We start from the raw sequence: 20,553 nt of genomic DNA, 5'->3' as shown, positions 1-20,553 counted from the left end.
TTTAGTTTAGATCAATTAAATACGTCTTATTAATTTTTATGATAAAAGTGTGCTCTTTATGCTGTTTTATGATCTCATTTTATATATGGAGATTTATATGTTAACTATCTCTTAACTGTATGATTTTATTACTGTATCATGTGATATGTTCCTGAATGTATAAATAAAAAATATAAATACGAATTATTTTGAATAAATTCTATTGTGAGCAAATGATAATGATGATGATGATATTGATGATTATGATGAATGATGAATGATGAATGATGAATGATGAATGATGAATGATGATGATGATGATGATGATGATGATGGTGATGATGTTGTTGTTGTTGTTGTTGTTGTCGATCCTCTGAATTGTCAAAAATTAACAATCAAATTATTCAAAAATACGGGAAAAATCCTAAGATCACTTTCAGAAAAACTGGAGTCTGAATTAGTTTAGATCAATTAAACACATATAGTTATATTGGGAATTGATAATCTGCAAGATGTGTCAACATATTAAAATTGATTTAATCTCACTCTATTTAGTTTTTATTACATCCTAATTTTATCAAATCAACAAAATTTTTATTATGCAAAAGTAAGCTATCATCTGCTGTTCACTAATTTCCTATATTTTAATAATATTATGAATCTCCATTGTATTTAGAGGCGTTCAGCCGAAGGATGGTACGAAAATTTTGAGTACAAAAAATGGAAGTTACCTCCCTTGATATCGCAAGGGCGGCGGATGTAAACAAGTCTACTTCCGGGTGGAAAATTAACATTTTGTTTTGTAATTTGATAAACAGATTTTTTTTGTCTTCTTGTAATTTATCATGTTTTTTCGGCAGGGCCATGTTATTCTTGTTCTTAGGAACATTGCTTACAACAGGCCTTGTGAAAAACACACTGTCACCAGACAGGTGTCGAAGTTGTTTGAAATATCCAAAGCTAATTTTCATGGCACAAGCAGTGGCTGGTCAATTTTTCATACCCAACGAAAACAGCAAGTGTACACTGATGTTCCTGACTTTGGACAGCCTATGGAAGCCTGGTTTTATGATGTGAAGAAGGATGGTAAGCTCATGGTGAACTCAGCCATTGATGTCCATGTGCAACCTCTTGATCCACAAAAGCATCCATCTATGAACAAACTTTTCATTAACATCCTGTATATGGGCAAGGACAGACTAACCAGCTCTGAGCTTTCTGCCCTTACAAAGCAGTATATTGTAAATGTTGATTTGGACGACTCAAATGCAGAGATGGAGATATCTATCAAGCGGAAGTCACGTCTCTTTGTGCCAGCTCTGTGCCATCTTCAAGTTCCACTTAAATATGGTATGTATGTGTAATATGAAATAGGCAAAGCCTATGCACAGGGAAGTCGGTTAAAATAATTTTACATTTTTTATTTTACATTTTTCTTTTTCAGTGTCATTTGATATTTTATGTACTGCTTCTGTTTTCCCTCAGAACCCCTTGACTACTGTAACCCAACGAATATTCGCGACCAATTAATATTCGCTTTATTCGCGGATGGCCACTAAGCGCGAATATTTGTTTGCGCGAATAAGTCCGCGCGATTTCGCGAATAAATTGGAGAGAAATTTTTATTTTAAACGTTGTTCATGCAAAGCTTCTTGACTGGATATATTCGAATTTTACGGGCACCTGTTAGGAAGTAATGAATTGTTACAAACTGGCCTGTGTTTTCCCCTGGTACAAAAGTTGTGGAGGCAGTAGAATACCGCTTTTAGTACAGGTGAGAAGTGCAGTAATTTGCCTTTTGTCCTCAAGTCCGGTGACCTCGACCTGTTTGGACCCTATAAAATAAATGTTTGAATAAGTGGGAAAACTATCGAGCATCACAAAAGGCTATTGTTTTTTGGATCCTATAAAATAATTGTTTGAGTGAATTGTTAATACAAAGGTGGTATAAACCTATCGAGCATCACAAAAGGGTATTGGGTGTATTGCGGACTCATAACATAATTATCTTGGCGTGGTTTCGATCCCTAATTGGAGAAGGTATTTTTTTTATGAAACGCTTAAATTGAATTTCTGAAAGACTTTTCTAGATAAACTGTGGGTACAAAATACGAAACATCCTTGCGTTCTGAGAGTTTATTTTTTATCAACCATCCTTTTAACGACATGTTTAAAAATGAAGACGAACGATGCGTTCATGTACATATATAATATATAGAAAATGTTTTGCTGAATTGTGATCACAATTCACTTACCAATACAATATAAGGTTAGCGTATTGTTAATCCCATTTAAGACACCAACAATGACCTAAATTATTGAAGATTAATAGTCGGCTAATAGATTTTACGGCCCCATCATACTTTCCAATCCGCGAATTTTTTTTTTTCGGAAATCAAGAAAACGCGGAAATTAATATTCGCGAATATGTCCGACCTTGGCAAAACGCCAAAATTTGTATTCGCGTATATAAATTGGGTTACAGTATTATTATTGAGATGAAAAGTTGCAATTGTTCTGTTATCGGTATACAAATGTACTCTGTCATTTATTATTGAGTAATGTTAAAAATTGCGGAGCCAATCTAGAATTCATACTGAAAATTTCACTGAGAGGTATAAAATTTTATATCCTTTTTAATTGTTTTTTTTATTTGATTACCTGTTTAAATACACATGTAGTCTCAGAGATCTGCCGAGGACGCGATTTTGCGCCATTGGCGCTAAAAAAATGAGAATGGCGCAGGAAAATCAGCAGTAAAGGGCCATGGGCGCATCTAAAATCTGTGCCAGACTTATAAGGAAACAAAACTGTCTGCTGGGTTATTTAGTCATCCAGTCAAAACTGGTACCAACAGCAACATGTTACCCATGCTCCTGTAATTACGCATATTCTTGAGTTTATCCATTCCCCTATAGCTTTTGTCCATGTTATCTACTTACCGCATTTCTTCTCATAATCCCTTTCCCACACAGATACTCATTTCTACTACCGTAAATTTAATCCAATAAAACAAACAAACAAACTATACAACTACTTAATATTTAAAATGATTATCGGTAACTGAAAAAAAAAGTGTTGCTATTTTAAGAAATGCTGTAAGTTACAGTATAATCTGACAGGTGTTCAACTTGATCAACCCTAAGGTCACGCAAGTTTTGGCTGATGAAGTGTAAAAAAAAGATGTATATTTCGTCATCAGAATGTTTGACAGGGTGATTAACCAATCAGAGAAACATTGTGCATGACTTTTTTCATGATCAAAAGGTCTGTCCGCAAATGTCTTTGATGTATGCTGTCTACACAGAGGCATACAAGGGGCAATAAAATTCGTCAATATACAGTGGTAAGGGACATTTGGTGCAAAGTAGGAACAATTAAATGGATAATGCACAATATAAGACATTACAAGTAAGAACCAGCAATTATGTGAATAAATTTGCATATCAAATTTTTGAGCAGCCATTTAAAAAATATTTTCATTTTTGCCTGCAATTAATATTAGTTAGAAAGTTACCATGTAGGCATAATTTTTAATTATTGGTAAAGTACTGAATTATAAGTGAACCACTTGTCATAAAATATAATTTATTACCGGGGCAATTCAATTATCAACAAACTTTTTAACAGTTATTTTGGTCAATGTTTACTTATTTTCCTAAGGCCCATACTTTGGTAAAAATGGCCCATCATTTTCAGACCAAGTGGGCCCAGGGCCCAGTACTTTCAAATTCTTGGCAGATCTCTGTAGTCTATAGCAGGGCAAGCCCCGCTTTGCGGTCTAGCCTTTGATTTCCCCATATAAAAAAATTATAGGAAAAAAAAATGTAATTTGTCTTACTATAATTTCATAACTATAAATGTTTTTTTGTTTGTTTTTACTTTTGACACAGAATATCTAATGTCATCAGCGACAGTGAAATATCACCAACACATTAAGATTTAAAAGTTTGCTAATAGGGATCAATATAATTTATAGAGCCATTGGTCATGAAGGATGAGTGACTGTTTCATTCTACTGGTCTTGAATGTTACACTACTTTTCCTGCATTTCTTGCCTGGTATTCAAGATTGGCTGTGCATGCTGCTTTAATTCATTTGTAAATACATGTATCTTTCTTTATTAAATGAAAAATGGATGTTCTCATTAATCAATTGGTATGAAGCTTCTATTGTTAAGTTAAAGACCATTGGCACATAAACAAAGGAAAAATGTGTAAATCCTAGCCGATAATTTGGGGTATACATGTATTAAATGTGCATTACATAGATTGGTCAGGACCATGAATTATACATGTCTCTAACTATTGATTTCCAGTTTTTCTTAATATATCCTAGATATTGATTGACATTACTTTGTATATTGTCCTGTTTATTTTGCATCATCATTAAAGAAAAAACTCAAGACTTAGTCTTAATGAACAGGAAAAACTATGATGTACCGGTATTACAATGTCTCCTAATTGGTGACATGTGCAGGGAGGAAATATCATGGAGGAAATTAAACCAATTATTTGATAGCAGTATCAGAAGTACATGTATATATCAAGGTATCAGATAGATGAAGTTACAGATAAGCTGCCTTGGAAATCTGTATTGATTGGTTTTAGATTAGCCTTCATTCATTAATTATTTCCCATCTATGATTCTGATCTCACCAAATCAGACTAATATGTTGGTAAACCAATTGGTCATCTACATATCTTAATACTTTACACTGATTTTCTGTAGTTCATATCTTTAAAGACAATGTCCTAATATGACTATATAAAAGACTATATTAAAGAAAAAAAGGTTGAAATGATTTTATAAGATAGTAATGATAGTTACAAAGTTGAGTTTTTCTACAAATTTTCATAAAGCAATATTCTGCAATGTTTTATAACTTATGAACTGATTATATATTGTAAACTATTTACATTTGTATTTAACATTTTAAAAGCAGACTAAACTAAAATAAGAAAATAATGATGATGTGATGATGATGATGATAATAATAAAAATAATAATAATTATGAAAAATAGAAAATGAAAATAATTGAAAAGAAGTACAAATGTAAATGAAAATAAATTAATGCAAATTAAAAAACAATTACATGTAAAAGAATCATAAATGATGATTAAGAAATAAAAAGAAAACAATGATAAAAAAAATACTGACAGTAAAAAATAATGAAAAATTAAAAAAAAAAAGATACAAAAAAAGAATAGATCTAAAAAAAAAAAAACAACCTAAAGTAATAAAATGTACCAAAAAATAGAATTAAAAAAAGAACAATACAATTGGAGAAGAATAAATAAATAGATGATGATAATACAATTTAAAAACAAATGTCTGTTATTATAATTAAGTCATTACTTTGTTATTAATAAACAGATTTAATTAATATTTAATCAAAAAGTGGAAAAACTCAAAATGACATCAAGCCAGATATGCCAGGTATATTTAAGTATGACCTTGACATTTAAATGACATTAACATTTAAGGTCAGATATGAATTTTTTTCTGAATTCTATAAAAATATATGATGTTTTTTTGCTAACCCTTCACCACATTGTGCTTCTTTAAATTTGTGAACCTTTGGAAAAATGAAAAAGTTGAGCGATACCCAACTGTTCACTGTTGCTCAGTTCTTGTTAGCTTTCTTGATAACGAAACCCCTAAGATGCTGAGATAAAAATGGGAATTTCAAATTCGAAGCACAACAAGTACATTTTACAAATTTAGGAATACATAATTGCTTAGTGTTTTATGTATTACTTTCAGGGATAGAGGTTTGGTGCACTAAAGATGGCTCAGCATCCTTGGAGAATCTGGAGAGTGAGAATATCAGAGTTCGTACTAACAGGGGCGACTGTAAATTCAAAAGTATCAAGGTAGTGAATAGTTTATCATATATGATTTTTTCACGTATATATTATTGCCTTAATAATTAAATTGACAGTTTTTTTTAAATACGGTTCAATAATTTATGCATCATTTTATTACATAAAAGCACCTTATTTGAAATTTAAATTGTTTTTGGAATATTTTTAAGGAATATTTTTAAACACTTTGTAAAAAACAAACAAAACGTCAACTTTTAGCATTAATTAAAATGATTTACCATTAGACTCACTTATAAGTACTTTTGAAGAAATAAATTAAATACAATGACTCTCTCTTATTACTTATTAGTATTTTTGAAAAATAAATACAATGACTTAAGTTATTTTTTATTTTCTTATTTCTAGTAGTCATAAAATTAAGGAAATTGAGTATTAAAATGTAGTTGTTAGTTGTATTTAAAATAAAGATCAGAATGAAAATAATTATAGGCTTGATGGTTTTACAGATAATTAGAGGCATCAATTCTAGGGGTCATTTTTTTGCATAAAACATACTTAGAATTCAGATTAAGAAAATTACAATATCATTAGTTTTTTTTTATGCACAAAAATTTGATTAATTACCATAAGTTTGTTGATTTTTTTTTAGCAAATTTTCCATTATAATTATGGGATCTAACTAATTATTATAGTTAATTATGCTAATGAATTGTTAACCAATTTTTTAATTTTATTTATTTAACATTAAAGAAGTTTTCTAGATGATGCAAAATGCATATCTTCTCATCATTACTATTTTTCAATTAAAATAAGATTGAAGTTATAAAGAAAACATGGTTATCATGTTTTACTTTCCTGTACCACAAAAACCTAATTAATAGTAGTGAATTGCACTTAGAAATTATCGTGTTTTTTTTTTTTGGTTTTCCTTTCTCAGTTGCCATGTGTGTCAACCATTAAATCATATACTCAGTGAACTGTTAATCATATACATCTACATATACATTTGTACTCAAGAGTTGTTGTTTTTTGTTTGGGGGGGGGGGGACAATTTTTTTGAAGGTCATAAAACAACTACATTGTATCCAGCTTTAATTGGTAGAGGAAGACTTCAGGTTAGAAAGTTAACCTAAGTGGAACCATCAACATTATGTAAGCTAGCTTAAAGAGAGCTTCCTCATATTTTATTATGCCTCGCAGGGAGGCATATTAAAATTGCACTGTCTGTCCGTTCGTCCGTCCGTCTGGGGCATGCATGCGTCCCCACTTCATTTGTGTCCGGACTTTAACTTTGTCATACATTCAGGGATTTTGAAATAACTTGGCACAAATGTCTACCACAACAAGACAATGTGTCGTGTCCAAAAACCACGTCCCTACCACAAAAGTCAAGGTCACACTATTATTTTGAGTTTCACATTATCGCAATAAGAGTAAATAGGTATGCACATTCGTGAACAGACTGTAACTTTGTCATGCATCGAATTTTTTTAAAATAACTAGGCATAAATGTCTACCACATCAAGACAATGTGTCACGTCCAAGAATTACGTCCCTACCTCAAAGGTCAAGGTCACACTAACATTTTGAAGTTTCATGTTATCACAATTAGAATTAATAGGTACACACAATTGTGTCCGGACTGTAACTTTGTCATGCATCAAATGATTTTAGAATAACTTAGCGTAAATGTCTACCACATTGGGATGATGTGTTGCGTCCAATAATCACGTCCCTACCTCAAAGGTCAAGGTCACACTACCATTTTGAATTTCGTTTTATCACAATTAGAGTTTATAGGTGTCCGGATTGTAACTTTGTCATACATGGAAGGATTTTAGAATAACTTGGCATAAATGTCTACCACATCAAGACGATGTGTCACATCCAATAATCACACCCTTACCTCAAAGGTCAAGGTGACTCTACCATTTTGAATTTCGTTTTATCACAATTAGAGTTTATAGGTACACACATTCCTGTCAGGACTCTAACTTTTTCATGCATTAAAGGATTTGAATATAACTAGGCATAAATGTCTAACACATCAAGATGACATGTGGCGACTAAAACCCGTGTCCCTACCTTCAAGGTCAAGGTCACACTTATAGTTTGAAGGTACTCATTCTCTCAAGAAGAGTATATTAACACATATAGTATGGCCGCTGACCCCCTGTGCTGTTGTGTTAGAATATTGGTCATTAAAATATTTCTGAGACAGCCCATTTTGTATTTAAGGCAAATATTTTTTTATTTTATCATATACAACATAGAGTGTTTTCAAAGTATTTAGGCCACCCAAAACGATTACAACCCAGGGTTAAACTCTAGTTTGTTTGTATTCAGTTATCATATTTTGACAAAAGTTTGATCTTGATCTTAAAAAAACAACCTTAAAATTGATAGATCTAGTTTGAAATTTAATGCGGAAAACAGTAAGAAATAATTAGTGAATAGGAAAGATAGAAATAGATAGTTCAAAATTATACATTTCAAGTATAAAAAATTGGCGACAAACCAAGTAAACATGTATCAAGTTTCATGTTTATAACATTACAAAAAAAATTGTTTAAAGCATAGACAAGAGATTTATAAAAAAAAGATACGAATGAAACTTTGCTTTTACGAGTGAATCTATTTGTTATGCATCACTGCTTTTTACTTCCAAATTTAACACTACTGAATATTTATGTAAGAAATGAAATTTAAGAATTGAAAACTGAGTATGCAGAGATGTCAATTAAAAAGGAAATTACATCAATTTCATCACAATTTTATGGGTTTTGGATGAATATCATTACATCAAGGCTTTTGAACCACTTGGCTGAGATATCTTGGGTTTAAGCTAATGGGTTGCTTTTTTATTCTTCATTAAATTTTATTGCTTAGTTGGCTTACAGTATGAATTAGCAAGTGTAAATTTAAGTTATAACTCCCTTTTTTCATAACATTACTGAAAGTAATGAGTAAATTATTGTACAAATAGAATCTTCAACTTACAATGAGATATAATTAAAACAAGAAAAAAAAAGAATTTAAATGATTTTAAAATAGGTTTAACGAATAGCACTTTCATATTTTTGTTCAACATGAATATCTTGAGTCTAATAAAAGTCATCTGTCATTTTGAATCAAATGGTTTTACCATATTTCTTGAAATTATGTAGAGAACTACTGAGAAAAATTGAACGTTAATTTGCACTTGTGGTCTGAGACCTTGATTTATTGTGCATGTTGACAATTTTAATTTGTTCATTCATTTACAAAGTTTTTTAACAATAGGCTATAGATAATTATTTTCATGAGGATGCAATGAAAAATACCTTTATCATTTTTTGGGTCTTACAGTATTTGCACTGATATTTAATTTCATATAAATATGTTCTTTTTTGTAATAATTGGTTTTATTTTCAGCGAAGTTAGCCAACAGTGGAAGACCATACAATGTATAAATTAAGTCTTTGGTTGTATTCAGAGTGAGTTTGGGTACCAGTATCTAATAAATGATACTGTTGTGTCAGCAAATAAAAAAGAAAAAAAATGACATGAAAGTTTGCATGTATTCTACTGCAGATAATTTTGATCTAAATCATATCTTTTCTATACCCCCTGCATCAAAAGATCAGAGGGTATATTTGTTTTTGTCCTGTCTGTCTGTCTGTGTGGGTGTTAAAATTTGTCTCTCACCTTAGCCGTTATATCTTTATTCTATGACCTTTAGTTTGATTTGATGCTGAAGAGCTCCATTTACATGTAACTTTATTGGAATATGACCTTGACTTAAATTGACATTGATCATCAAGGTCAAATATAAATTGGTCAAGAGGTCCAATTGAAAACACTTAAATATGACCTTAACCTAAAAAAAGATATTGAACATCAAGGTCATTTATATTGGCCCAAGAGCTCCAGTTTAACCCATTGAAATATAACCTTGACCACAGCCTGACATTTATTATTAAGGTCAAATTCTTAATATTTTGTAAATTTCTTCATACCTTGAATACATTTGCTTCCTACTTGATGTTAAACTTAGCTACAGCTTATCTGTGGATAAGAATTGTGTTTTCACATATTGAAATGTGACCTTGAACAAGAAAGGACCTTAACCTTTAAGGTCAATTGTAAAAAAATTCTGGCCAATAAATTGTAAGGAAATGGGAGCATTTGTGTTGCATAAGCACATTTTATTTATTGCATTGTAATTTCTCATGTTTGAAATTATATGAATTCATCAGATGAAAATTTCTCTTTCTTGTAGATTCCTTAAAACATGCTTAATGCATTCTTTGTTAATAGAACTGATATATTTTCATTAAAATATAAAAGAAGAGACACTGGAGTTATTATAGATAGAAATAATCAGATAGTGATCATTTATAATTTCCATTTGAATTACTTGAAATTATTAAACTTGATTTAACTTGAAATGTTAAAATTTTACAAAATAGAATCTGTTATCAATGTAATACATAAGGATATGTAATCTTTTATTTTTAAACAAGTATGTATTTAAAATTTTTGTAAGAACAGAAGGTTTATAAAGGTTTTTCTTGTTTACAGGGATTTAACATTGATGTGAGGAGTAAAGAAGGAAATGTTGTTAGCACAAAGGTTCTTCAGGGGAACACCAGTGTTGTTTGTGGTGGAAATGGGGTATGAATTTGGTGCTTTTTAGCTCGACTATTCGATAAGAATAAGTAGAGCTATTGTAGTCACATGAGCGTCGCCGTCTACGTCGGCATCGGCGTAACCACTTAAATATGTTAAAGTTTTTGTAATAGTTCAAATATTTTCAAAGTCCATTGACATATGGCTTTGAAACTTTGCACACTTGTTTGCCATCATGACCCCAAACTGTAGACAGGAGGAGGTAACTGTATCAAGCATTTTGACAGAATTATGCCCCTTTTTCGACTTAGAATTTACGTTAAAGTTTTGTAATAGTTCAAATATTTTCAAAGTCCATTGACATATGGCTTTGAAACTTTGCACACTTGTTCACCATCGTGACCCCAACCTGTAGACAGCAGGAGGTAACTGTATCAAGCATTTTGACAGAATTATGCCCCTTTTTCGACTTAGAATTTACGTTAAAGTTTTTGTAATAGTTCAAATATTTTCAAAGTCCATTGACATATGGCTTTGAAACTTTGCACACTTGTTCACCATCATGACCTCAACCTGTTGACAGGAGGAGGTAACTGTATCAAGCATTTTGACAGAATTATGCACCTTTTTTGACTTAGAATTTACGTTAAAGTTTTTGTAATAGTCCATTGACATAAGGCTTTGAAACTTTGCACAATTGTTCACCATCATGACCCCAACCTGTAGACAGGAGGAGGTAACTGTATCAAGCATTTTGACAGAATTATGCCCCTTTTTAGCTCGACTATTAGATAAGAATAAGTAGAGCTATTGCAGTCACCCGAGCGTCGGCGTAACCACTTATTTTAAAGTTTTTGTAATAGTTCAAATATTTTCAAAGTCCATAGACATATGGCTTTGAAACTTTGCACACTTGTTCACCATCATGACCCCAACCTGTGGACAGGAGGAGGTAACTCTATCAAGCATTTTGACAGAATTATGCCCCTTTTTCGACTTAGAATTTATGTTAAAGTTTTTGTAATAGTTCAAATATTTTCAAAGTCCATTGACATATGGCTTTGAAACTTTGCACACTTGTTCACCATCATGACCCCAACCTGGAAACAGAAGGAGGTAACTCTATCAAGCATTTTGACAGAATTATGCCCCTTTTTCGACTTAGAATTTATGTTAAAGTTTTTGTAATAGTTCAAATATTTTCAAAGTCCATTGACATATGGCTTTGAAACTTTGCACACTTGTTCACCATCATGACCCCAACCTGTAAACAGGAGGAGGTAACTCTATCAAGCATTTTTTTTACTATCAAGCACTAAGAATAGTCGAGCGTTGCTGTCCTACCGACAGCTCTTGTTCGACTTAAAATTTTAGCTCAAAGTTTTTGTAATAGTTCAAATATTTTCAAAGTCCATTGACATATGGCTTTGAAACTTTGCACACTTGTTCACCATCATGACCCCAACCTGTAGACAGGAGGAGGTAACTGTATCAAGCATTTTTACAAAATTATGCCCCTTTTTCGACTTAGAATTTATGTTAAAGTTTTTGTAATAGTTCAAATATTTCAAAGTCCATTGACATAAGACTTTGAAACTTTGCACACTTGTTCACCATCATGACCCCAACCTGTTGACAGGAGGAGGTAACTGTTTCAAGCATTTTGACAGAATTATGCCCCTTTTTCGACTTAGAATTTACGTTAAAGTTTTTGTAATAGTTCAAATATTTTCAAAGTCCATTGACATAAGGCTTTGAAATTTTATACTCTTCTTTGAGAGCATAATAGGACTCTCTCCAAGGCCTATAAACTGTAATATGGATTTAAAGAAAAAATTTGCCTTTTTCTCTAATGAAAAAAAATTTACATTTTAATCAAAGTTTTTTTTATACTATCAAGCACTAAGAATAGTCGAGCGTTGCTGTCCTACCGACAGCTCTTGTTTATGCCCCTATGGATGCTCTTTTTCATTCTGTGATGTTGTGGTCCAGTCATACATATGTCTGTCTAGGCATTGCAAAAGTAATAGATGGCCAGGTTACTGAAAGCAGAACAAAAAATCACAATGGTATTTATTCTGTAATAGTAACAATAAATTTAGTGGCCTTGGCCCTTTTAACCACAAAAGAAAACATTAAAAATATTTGTCAGTCATTTCCATTCCTTTGCATGTCCTGATGTCTTCTCTGATCAATTACTTTAGAAGGTATGAGCCATGGTTTATGTTACTGATATACTGTTACCATTTAAATTTATGGTTAAATAAATGCGAGAAAAAAAGAACATTTAGAAATTTAACCATTATCTTTGGACCAAACTTAAAAAGTGATAAAAATAATAAAAGCATTTTAGCTATAGCATTGAAAGACTATTTGACTAGTTTGTTACACATGCTGTTAAACAATTGAGAAAGGTTTGAATAATGATAGAATAAGAATAACTTTACTTATTCTGTATTTATTTAACAGTCCATTGATATCGGAAGACTTCAAGGTCAAAATGTGACCTGTAATTCTGATCAGGGTGATATCAATGTCAAGGCCATCTATGCAGACAATTCGACCTTCACCTCGAACTTAGGTAACATCCATCTTGGAAGTTGCCACGGTGACAGTGAAGTCAGAATGAAGGAAGGTCATTTCAGAGTTGGTATGTGTTATAATTATCTCAAATAATTCATATCGTACCTCCGGGTATTTTATGTATTGAGCTTTGAAAAAGTGTCCACTGGTCTAAATGGTATAAAACATTCAGCATTTATTTAATACTTGTTTAATACATGTTTTAGTTTTGTAGCATAGGCTAGACATAAAATACTGTTACCGTCAATGTGTTAATACTATTGTATTCTAGGTCCTTATCCAAAATTTCATGGAAAGGGCAGAGAAGTTTGATTGCAAATAATCATGACTGAATAATCGTTTCACTGTTGACACTAAGTTAATTTTTAGCTCACCTGTCACAAAGTGACACTCTAGTGAGCTTTTGTGATCGCTTTTTGTCCGGCGTCCGTCCGGCGTCCGTCCGTAAACTTTTGCTTTAAATGACATCTCCTCATAAACCACTGAGCCAATTTCATCCAAACTTCACAGGAATGTTCCTTTGGTGGTCACCTTTAAAAATTGTTCAAAGAATTTAATTCCATGCAGAACTCTGGTTGCCATGGCAACCGAAAGAAAAATCTTTAAATATCTTCTTTTAAACAACCCTAAGAGCTAGAGCTTAGATATTTGGCATGAAACATCTTCTAGTGAGTGTCTACCAAGTTTGTTCAAATAAAAGCCCTGGGGTCAAAATTGGCCCCGCCCCAGGGGGTCATTGATTTTCCCTATATGCATATAGTAAAAACTTAAAAAATCTTCTTTTAAAGAACCCAAAGAGCTAGAGCTAAGATATTTAGCATAAAACATCTTCTAGTGAGTGTCTACCAAGTTTGTTCAAATAAAAGCCCTGGGGTCAAAATTGGCCCAGCCTCGGGGGTTATTGATTTTCCCTATATGCATATAGTAAAACTTAAAAATCTTCTTTTAAAGAACTCAAAGAGCTAGAGCTTAGATATTAAGCATGAAACATCTTCTAGTGAATGTCTACCAAGTTTGTTCAAATAAAAGCCCTGGGGTCAAAATTGGCCCCGCCCCAGGGGGTCATTGATTTTCCCAATATGCATATAGTAAAAACTTAAAAAATCTTCTTTTAAAGAACCCAAAGAGCTAGAGCTAAGATATTTGGCATGAAACATCTTCTAGTGAGTGTCTACCAAGTTTGTTCAATTTAAAGCCCTGGGGTCAAAATTGGCCCCACCCCAGGGGGTCATTGATTTTCCCTATATGCATATAGTAAAAACTTAAAAAATCTTCTTTCAACGAACCATAAGAGCTAGAGCTTAGATATTTGGCATGAAACATCTTCTAGTGAATGTCTACCAAGTTTGTTCAAATAAGAGCCCTGGGGTCAAAATTGACCCCGTCCCAGGGGGTCATTGATTTTCCCTATATGCATATAGTAAAAACTTAAAAAAATCTTCTTTTAAAGAACCCAAAGAGCTAGAGCTAAGATATTTAGCATGAAACATCTTCTAATGAGTGTCTACCAAGTTTGTTCAAATAAAAGCCCTGGGGTCAAAATTGGCCCCGCCCCAGGGGGTCATTGATTTTCCCTATATGCATATAGTAAAAACTTAAAAAATCTTCTTTTAAAGAACTCAAAGAGCTAGAGCTAAGATATTTAGCATGAAACATGTTCTAATGGGTGTCTACCAAGTATGTTCAAATAAAAGCCCTGGGGTCAAAACTGGCCCCGCCCTGGGGGGGTCATTGATTTTTCTTATATGTGTATAGCAAAAACTTAAAAATCTTCTTTGAAAAAACCCAGAGTTTAGATGTTAAGCATGAAACATCTTTAAGTAAATATCTACAAAGTTTGTTCAAATAAAAGCCCGAGGGTCAAAACTGGCCCTGCCCCAGGGATGTCATTGTTTTTAACTATATGTGTATAGTAAAAACTTTAAAAATCTTTTAAAAAACCCAATGAGCTAGAACTTAGATGTTTAGCATGAAACATCTTTTTATGGGTGTCTACCAAGTCTGTTCAAATAAACAAATAAAAGCCTGGGTAAAAATTGGCCCGGGGTTGGGGGGGGGGGCCTATATACAGGTGAGCGACCTCAGGGCCATCATGGCCCTCTTGTTTTTATGATGAATGACATTTGTGAAGAACTAAGAATAATAAAGTAGTGAGTTTCAGTTTTTGTTCATGATTGTTTTTGCAGACACACTTGATGGTAATTTGAATGGATCAGTTGAATATGGAGATTCTCACATAGCTTTGTCAAGGGAAGGAAATGTTGACTGGGAGGTTGAAACTGGTAATCTGTCTTTGATATTTGAAAAAAAATAGAAAGATTATCATAAAATTAGATTATATTGTATTTTCATACTTAAAAAATATATTTATAAATTTCATGTTTATATTTTACTTAAGATGCATCCTGCTTCAACCATGACTGATTTTTATCATAAAGATTTGAAGCTAAATTTTGACAGTCATTTCTATAAAATACTGAATAATATTACAATGAAGCTCTGTATGTGTGTGCATGCATGTGCGTTAACAATTGCAACTTTATGAGGGCATGCTGTCTGAGCATTTGAATTTTCAATTTCTTTTGAAACTCATTTATTATGATACATAATACATTCATACTCTATTTCAATGGGTTAAGTTCTAACTAAATGCTGACTCAGTCAAATATCATGCATGTGGTGGCTCTTGGGAGAGCTTTGTAGTTCCCAAACTTCAAATCACTTTCCCTTCACCATTGAGGGTTTGAATCCCATCAGGTGATGAGATTGTTGATTCTTTTGAGGAAGCTATCCAGCTAGCTTACAGAAGTTTGGTGGTTCTACTTTGGTGTCCGTTCATGCTTGAAATAATGCACAAAGCAGAACCCGAGGTCTTTCTCCATCAGTAAAGCTGGAATGTCATCATATGACCTTTACAATGTTGGCTTGACATAAAACGAACAACAACAACAAAAAACAAAAAAATGTAAATCCAACAAAATTATATGTGCTTTATAAAAAGAACAAATTATATGTGCTTTATAAAAAGAACAAATTATAATATGTGCTTCATAAAAAGACATGGTTATGATCTGTTGCAGGTGATATTTCTTTAAGTGTGCCAGAATCTCTAAACTGTCGGTTAGAAGTGAGTGGGACAGATGTTGACACAGGGGAGGTCACCATTCATAATACTGAAATTTCTGAGGAAAAGAATCTCACCAAACTTACAGGTACATAAGAATTTTTTTAAACTGATGGAACCAAAGGATATTAGCCTTTGCTACCAATTTAGAGCCAGGCGCTAGTGCAGTCTGAGCAGGCCCGATATAAATACTGTTGGTAGTGAAATTTTGTATTTTTATTTGGTAATCCCTTTTATTTTAAATGGAACTGTTCCATTACACAACTTAAGCAGACTAAAGGTTAGTTGTGTAGCTACTAAATGCTTGGCACTTACAGTGGAGGTTTTGTAGTTACCTAATTGATGTGACAAAAATTATAAAGTTACTGTGTTACATATGTGTAAACACCTATCTCATTTACTATGAATACAAGGTCTGATAACTTTTATGAGGGAATCTGAAATCTCCATCATGCAACTATTTCTTTTTGTCAGTGATCTAGAGTGTTGTGTTTATTTGCTATTGAACATGGGTTATGAGTTCCAATCCTATGTAAAGCAGGGTATTTTCCAGATTTATATGCATCTTTGTCCTGAATTCTTAAGATAAAGTACACGTTATTCTAAGTGTGATTATTAATGTATAAATATATTTAGGATATTGAATGAGTGTAGGTTTAATACTATATTTATTGAACTTGTTGAATAAAACAACATTATGCTTTCCAGAGGCCCGCATAATATGATTTAATTCAGCTCGAACTTGAATGTACATGAATATAATATTCTATTTATCACATACATAAAATAAGAACAGTAAACTGTGAAAAAGAGTAATTTTTCATTGAGGCGCCTATAGTGTAAAGCTAACATAAGTGCGCTTCATGCTATGTTTATATATAGAATGCAAATGACTTCATGTCAAAGTGTTATTACTATAGTGTATTATCGTTCTTATTAAATGGCTTTATTGCACTCCTGTGCTGCGGTTTATCTGATAAATCTCGTTTAATTTTCATGTTGTTTTAAATTTCAGGTAACCTAAGCACAGAGCCAAGCAAAGGAAACATTGATACAAGAACAAACAATGGAAAAGTAAAGCTCGCCTACTATAGTTGGTTGTCATCGATAAACCTTGGTGACAAATAAATGTTATATCGCATGTTTATCAAGATAAATTTCTGCAATTTAAATCTCCTGTGTGCACTTGCCAAGTGTTACTACTACCATGGTAACTTCCGAATAACAGTTCTGTTTTTGAAGGAACACAAGTCGAAAGTTTCTTGTTGGTACACATCTTGAAAGCAAAGGGAAGAGAATTTTTTGGGGAAAAAAATCACTGACAGAGAGAGATGTATTGAATGCATGTCCCAAACAAACATAAATGTTAATTCCCAGGCACAATAGATGTTTGAAAGCGGGTTGTGTAACACTTCAGTGAACAATAATGATAAGGATGAACATTTTGGCTACACAAAATCGGTGATGGAAAGGTTTAAAGATAAAAAAATTGTTATGTATTTCCATATCTTGTTCTAAACATGACAAAAAAAAAGATATTTAGTTTGTTTTGTTAATGGCAATAGCAGTTTTGAACTCCCCTCATTCAAGATTTTTACACACATCAAAAAGTTTTAGTTTGAAAATTTATACCTGCATCCTTATAATACTGGCAAATTGGCTGTGAAAAATAAAGCACTAATTATGCTTTGTGGTAAAAGTTAAAAAACAGATATCATTCCATGTGTTATAGTAATGATTTTCTAATCATTCTTCTTGTATTATGATGCCCCGGTGCACCCCATTTAAAAAATACAAAAAGTTGTGTTAACTTTATATTCATATACATGTTAATTCATTCACAACTCTTGACTTTTTGCCACTCATGCTCAACTGTTATATGATTTAAACACATTTTTTTCTTGCTTGTGAATTTAGCAACAAATGTATTAAGGCATTATACTATTTAAATATTAAAGGCACATTATGCCTCAGAAATACATATTATTTTTTAATTCATCATGCAGTAATGTGTTGTAAAGGTAGCGAAAATGTAAACATACTAGTAATTTGATTTCCATACAAAAAACTAATTCGATATATAATGAGCAAAAATGAGCAAAAGATAAATCCTCTTTATTACCTTATTCTTGTTTTTGGAAATTGTAACAAAATACCAAACATATAAGTTTTTAAGAAATATAAATGGTAGCATTTCTGAGGCATAATGGGCCTTTAACAAATTTGTGTTGTATGATTTATAATGTATCTACACTATTTATATTTACATAGCACATGATTACGTTTTTTTCCAGTAATTTTTCTGAACATAAAATACTCAAGTTATTTTAGTATAAAAGTGAGAGATAACTGTGTACTTATATGTAAAAATATGGTATTTGATTAATAATAAATGTATGTGCAAGATATTTTATTTTTGATTAAATATGTTTTTTATGATTTTGAAGTTTTATGATTTTGAAGTTTATTTTCTTTATTTCATACATTTTTTTTCCCTGAAACATTCACATATTTTGCTGAATTGTTACTTACTTGTTGTAATAATTCATATTACAGTCAACCCTGCATTAAGTTAACCAACTTTGAAGACCACCTATCTAAAGAAACAACATTTATCTTTATTTTGATTGAATTAGTATGTGAAAGCAGTTACATGTAAATAAATTTCTGGGTCATTTGTATATTTTGTCAGTAAATAAAATGTGTGCTTTAATTTTAAATTAAGATTCTTGGATCGTTTTTAGATTATATCAGTTAGATAAATTCTTTGTCTATTTTTAGCTGCTGTTTTTAAAATGGTGTTTCATTGCCAAGACTCACTGTATTTTTCTAACAAAAGTGTTTACAATATACTCCATCCAATTAGATCTTACATTTGTAATCATCTTAAATTACTTCTGCCAACTTTTTGTACATGATATTCTGTTTTGTTATACATACATGCATGTGTATATTTTGCTACAAAATTATACAGCTTTTTATTTCATGAAAAAAAACACATGGCAACACAGAAAAGAAAATCTGTATCACACACAATTGTAACCCAAATTTGGTTTGATGTTGCTGAAAATAATTTCTGTACTAGAACTGTGTATATAGTTAAAGTATAAGAAAATATATAATGTATGGTAAAAGAATCGCTGTCTAGTGCATAAAGTATTTTCATCTGACGCCTGTATTTTTTTGTCATGTATTTTACTATCATATACTTCTCTGAGATCACACTTGAAAATTTCTGGTGCAGAGTACAGATTTTATGTAGACATACATGTAGTTGAAAAATTGATAAGGCTTACTTGTTAATGTGTCCTCAGACTTAAAGCCCAGTGGTCATGGGTTTGAGCCATACTGGGTTTCCTTGTATGACACCAGTGGAAAGACTGTAGAATGTTTAGCATGGTTTAAATAACTTGTAAGTTTTCTTCAGAATTCAGCTTAAATGACTAATGTTTAAACTAGTACAAGATAATAACTCTATTAGATTATGTTAAAGGAAAAAGTTTTATATTGTTTGTTATATTGATGACTATTTGATGTTTATATGTAAGATAGTAGACCAAATTTGTAGCAATTTCACATCTTGATATGCCTGTGTTACCGTTAAACTTGGTATATTGACCTAATTCTGATTTTTACTGCTGATTCTGCGACAAATAATACTTTTTTTATAATAACGTGGAAGATCTATATATCAGGGGGAGATAGGTAGTGAAATATGTATTGTTAAAATCGTTGTGAAAAAAAGTAATCATGATTATATATGACAAAAGCATAAAGAATGACAATATTTGAAGGAACCTGTACATCGATGTAGCTTCCTTCCGTAAACATGGCAAGCTTGTACCAAAGATTTTGAATTTTCAGGATTTTCTGTGAGCTTGCTTTGTTTATTTTATTTTCAACTTAACTAGAATTTTGTAGATGTTTTTTCATCACATAAGGTTAAGAAAAAATTTACAAAAGCTTAAATGTTTCCATTTACTTCATATTGTCCAGGATTGACAGTTAACTGGTTATAACTTGATGAAATTTTAAAAATAAGTTATGACAGGGTTAGAATAAACCCTTAACCCTGTGTTGTAATATTTAGTTGTTTCAAATGAATATTTAATGAATCTCACGTTTATTTTAAGGGCTCTCAATAAGTCAAATATGAAGGATAGCTTCCCCATTGACAATTATATAGTTAAACATTTGTTTATAATTTCCTATTCAAGTTCAAAGTTCATTTTCTGGGTGGTGGCTGTGTGCCTCTAGTAACACATGTTGCTTTATTTTTTCTTTCTAAAGCAAATTTTACATTTGATCTTATTCATAGTCTGTTGCAGTTTGCTTTGATCTCTATGAAGATTAATTAATTAATTAATTAATTTTAGAATGATCGAACAAATAGACATACTTTTTAAGCCATATTGGCGTAGTTTTTG

General features: G+C 31.7%; 1 protein-coding gene across 1 annotated transcript; it reads left to right on the top strand.

The window, feature by feature from the left end:
* Positions 1–708: 708 nt before the first annotated feature.
* On the top strand, positions 709–17,431 carry LOC132752184 (protein FAM185A-like). Its single transcript, XM_060742479.1, has 7 exons — positions 709–1,329; positions 5,747–5,856; positions 10,372–10,464; positions 12,889–13,069; positions 15,189–15,284; positions 16,083–16,214; positions 17,142–17,431. Exons 1-7 carry the CDS (start codon positions 825–827, stop codon positions 17,252–17,254), a joined length of 1,230 nt encoding a protein of 409 aa, XP_060598462.1. The 5' UTR covers positions 709–824; the 3' UTR covers positions 17,255–17,431.
* Positions 17,432–20,553: the final 3,122 nt, after the last annotated feature.

The sequence above is a fragment of the Ruditapes philippinarum genome, unplaced genomic scaffold (assembly GCF_026571515.1).
Source record: "Ruditapes philippinarum isolate M1 unplaced genomic scaffold, ASM2657151v2 ctg375_1_1_1_1, whole genome shotgun sequence".
Taxonomy (NCBI): domain Eukaryota; kingdom Metazoa; phylum Mollusca; class Bivalvia; order Venerida; family Veneridae; genus Ruditapes; species Ruditapes philippinarum.
Note: the sequence above shows the minus strand (reverse complement) of the source record. Positions and strands in the feature narration are given on the sequence as shown.

Excerpts from the sequence above, each read along its gene's own strand:
- LOC132752184 (XM_060742479.1), top strand. The coding sequence starts at position 825 with ATGTTTTTTCGGCAGGGCCATGTTATTCTTGTTCTTAGGAACATTGCT. Across the intron at positions 5,857-10,371 it reads GTAAATTCAAAAGTATCAAG|GGATTTAACATTGATGTGAG; the intron begins GTAGTGAATAGT and ends TCTTGTTTACAG. Across the intron at positions 15,285-16,082 it reads TGACTGGGAGGTTGAAACTG|GTGATATTTCTTTAAGTGTG; the intron begins GTAATCTGTCTT and ends GATCTGTTGCAG.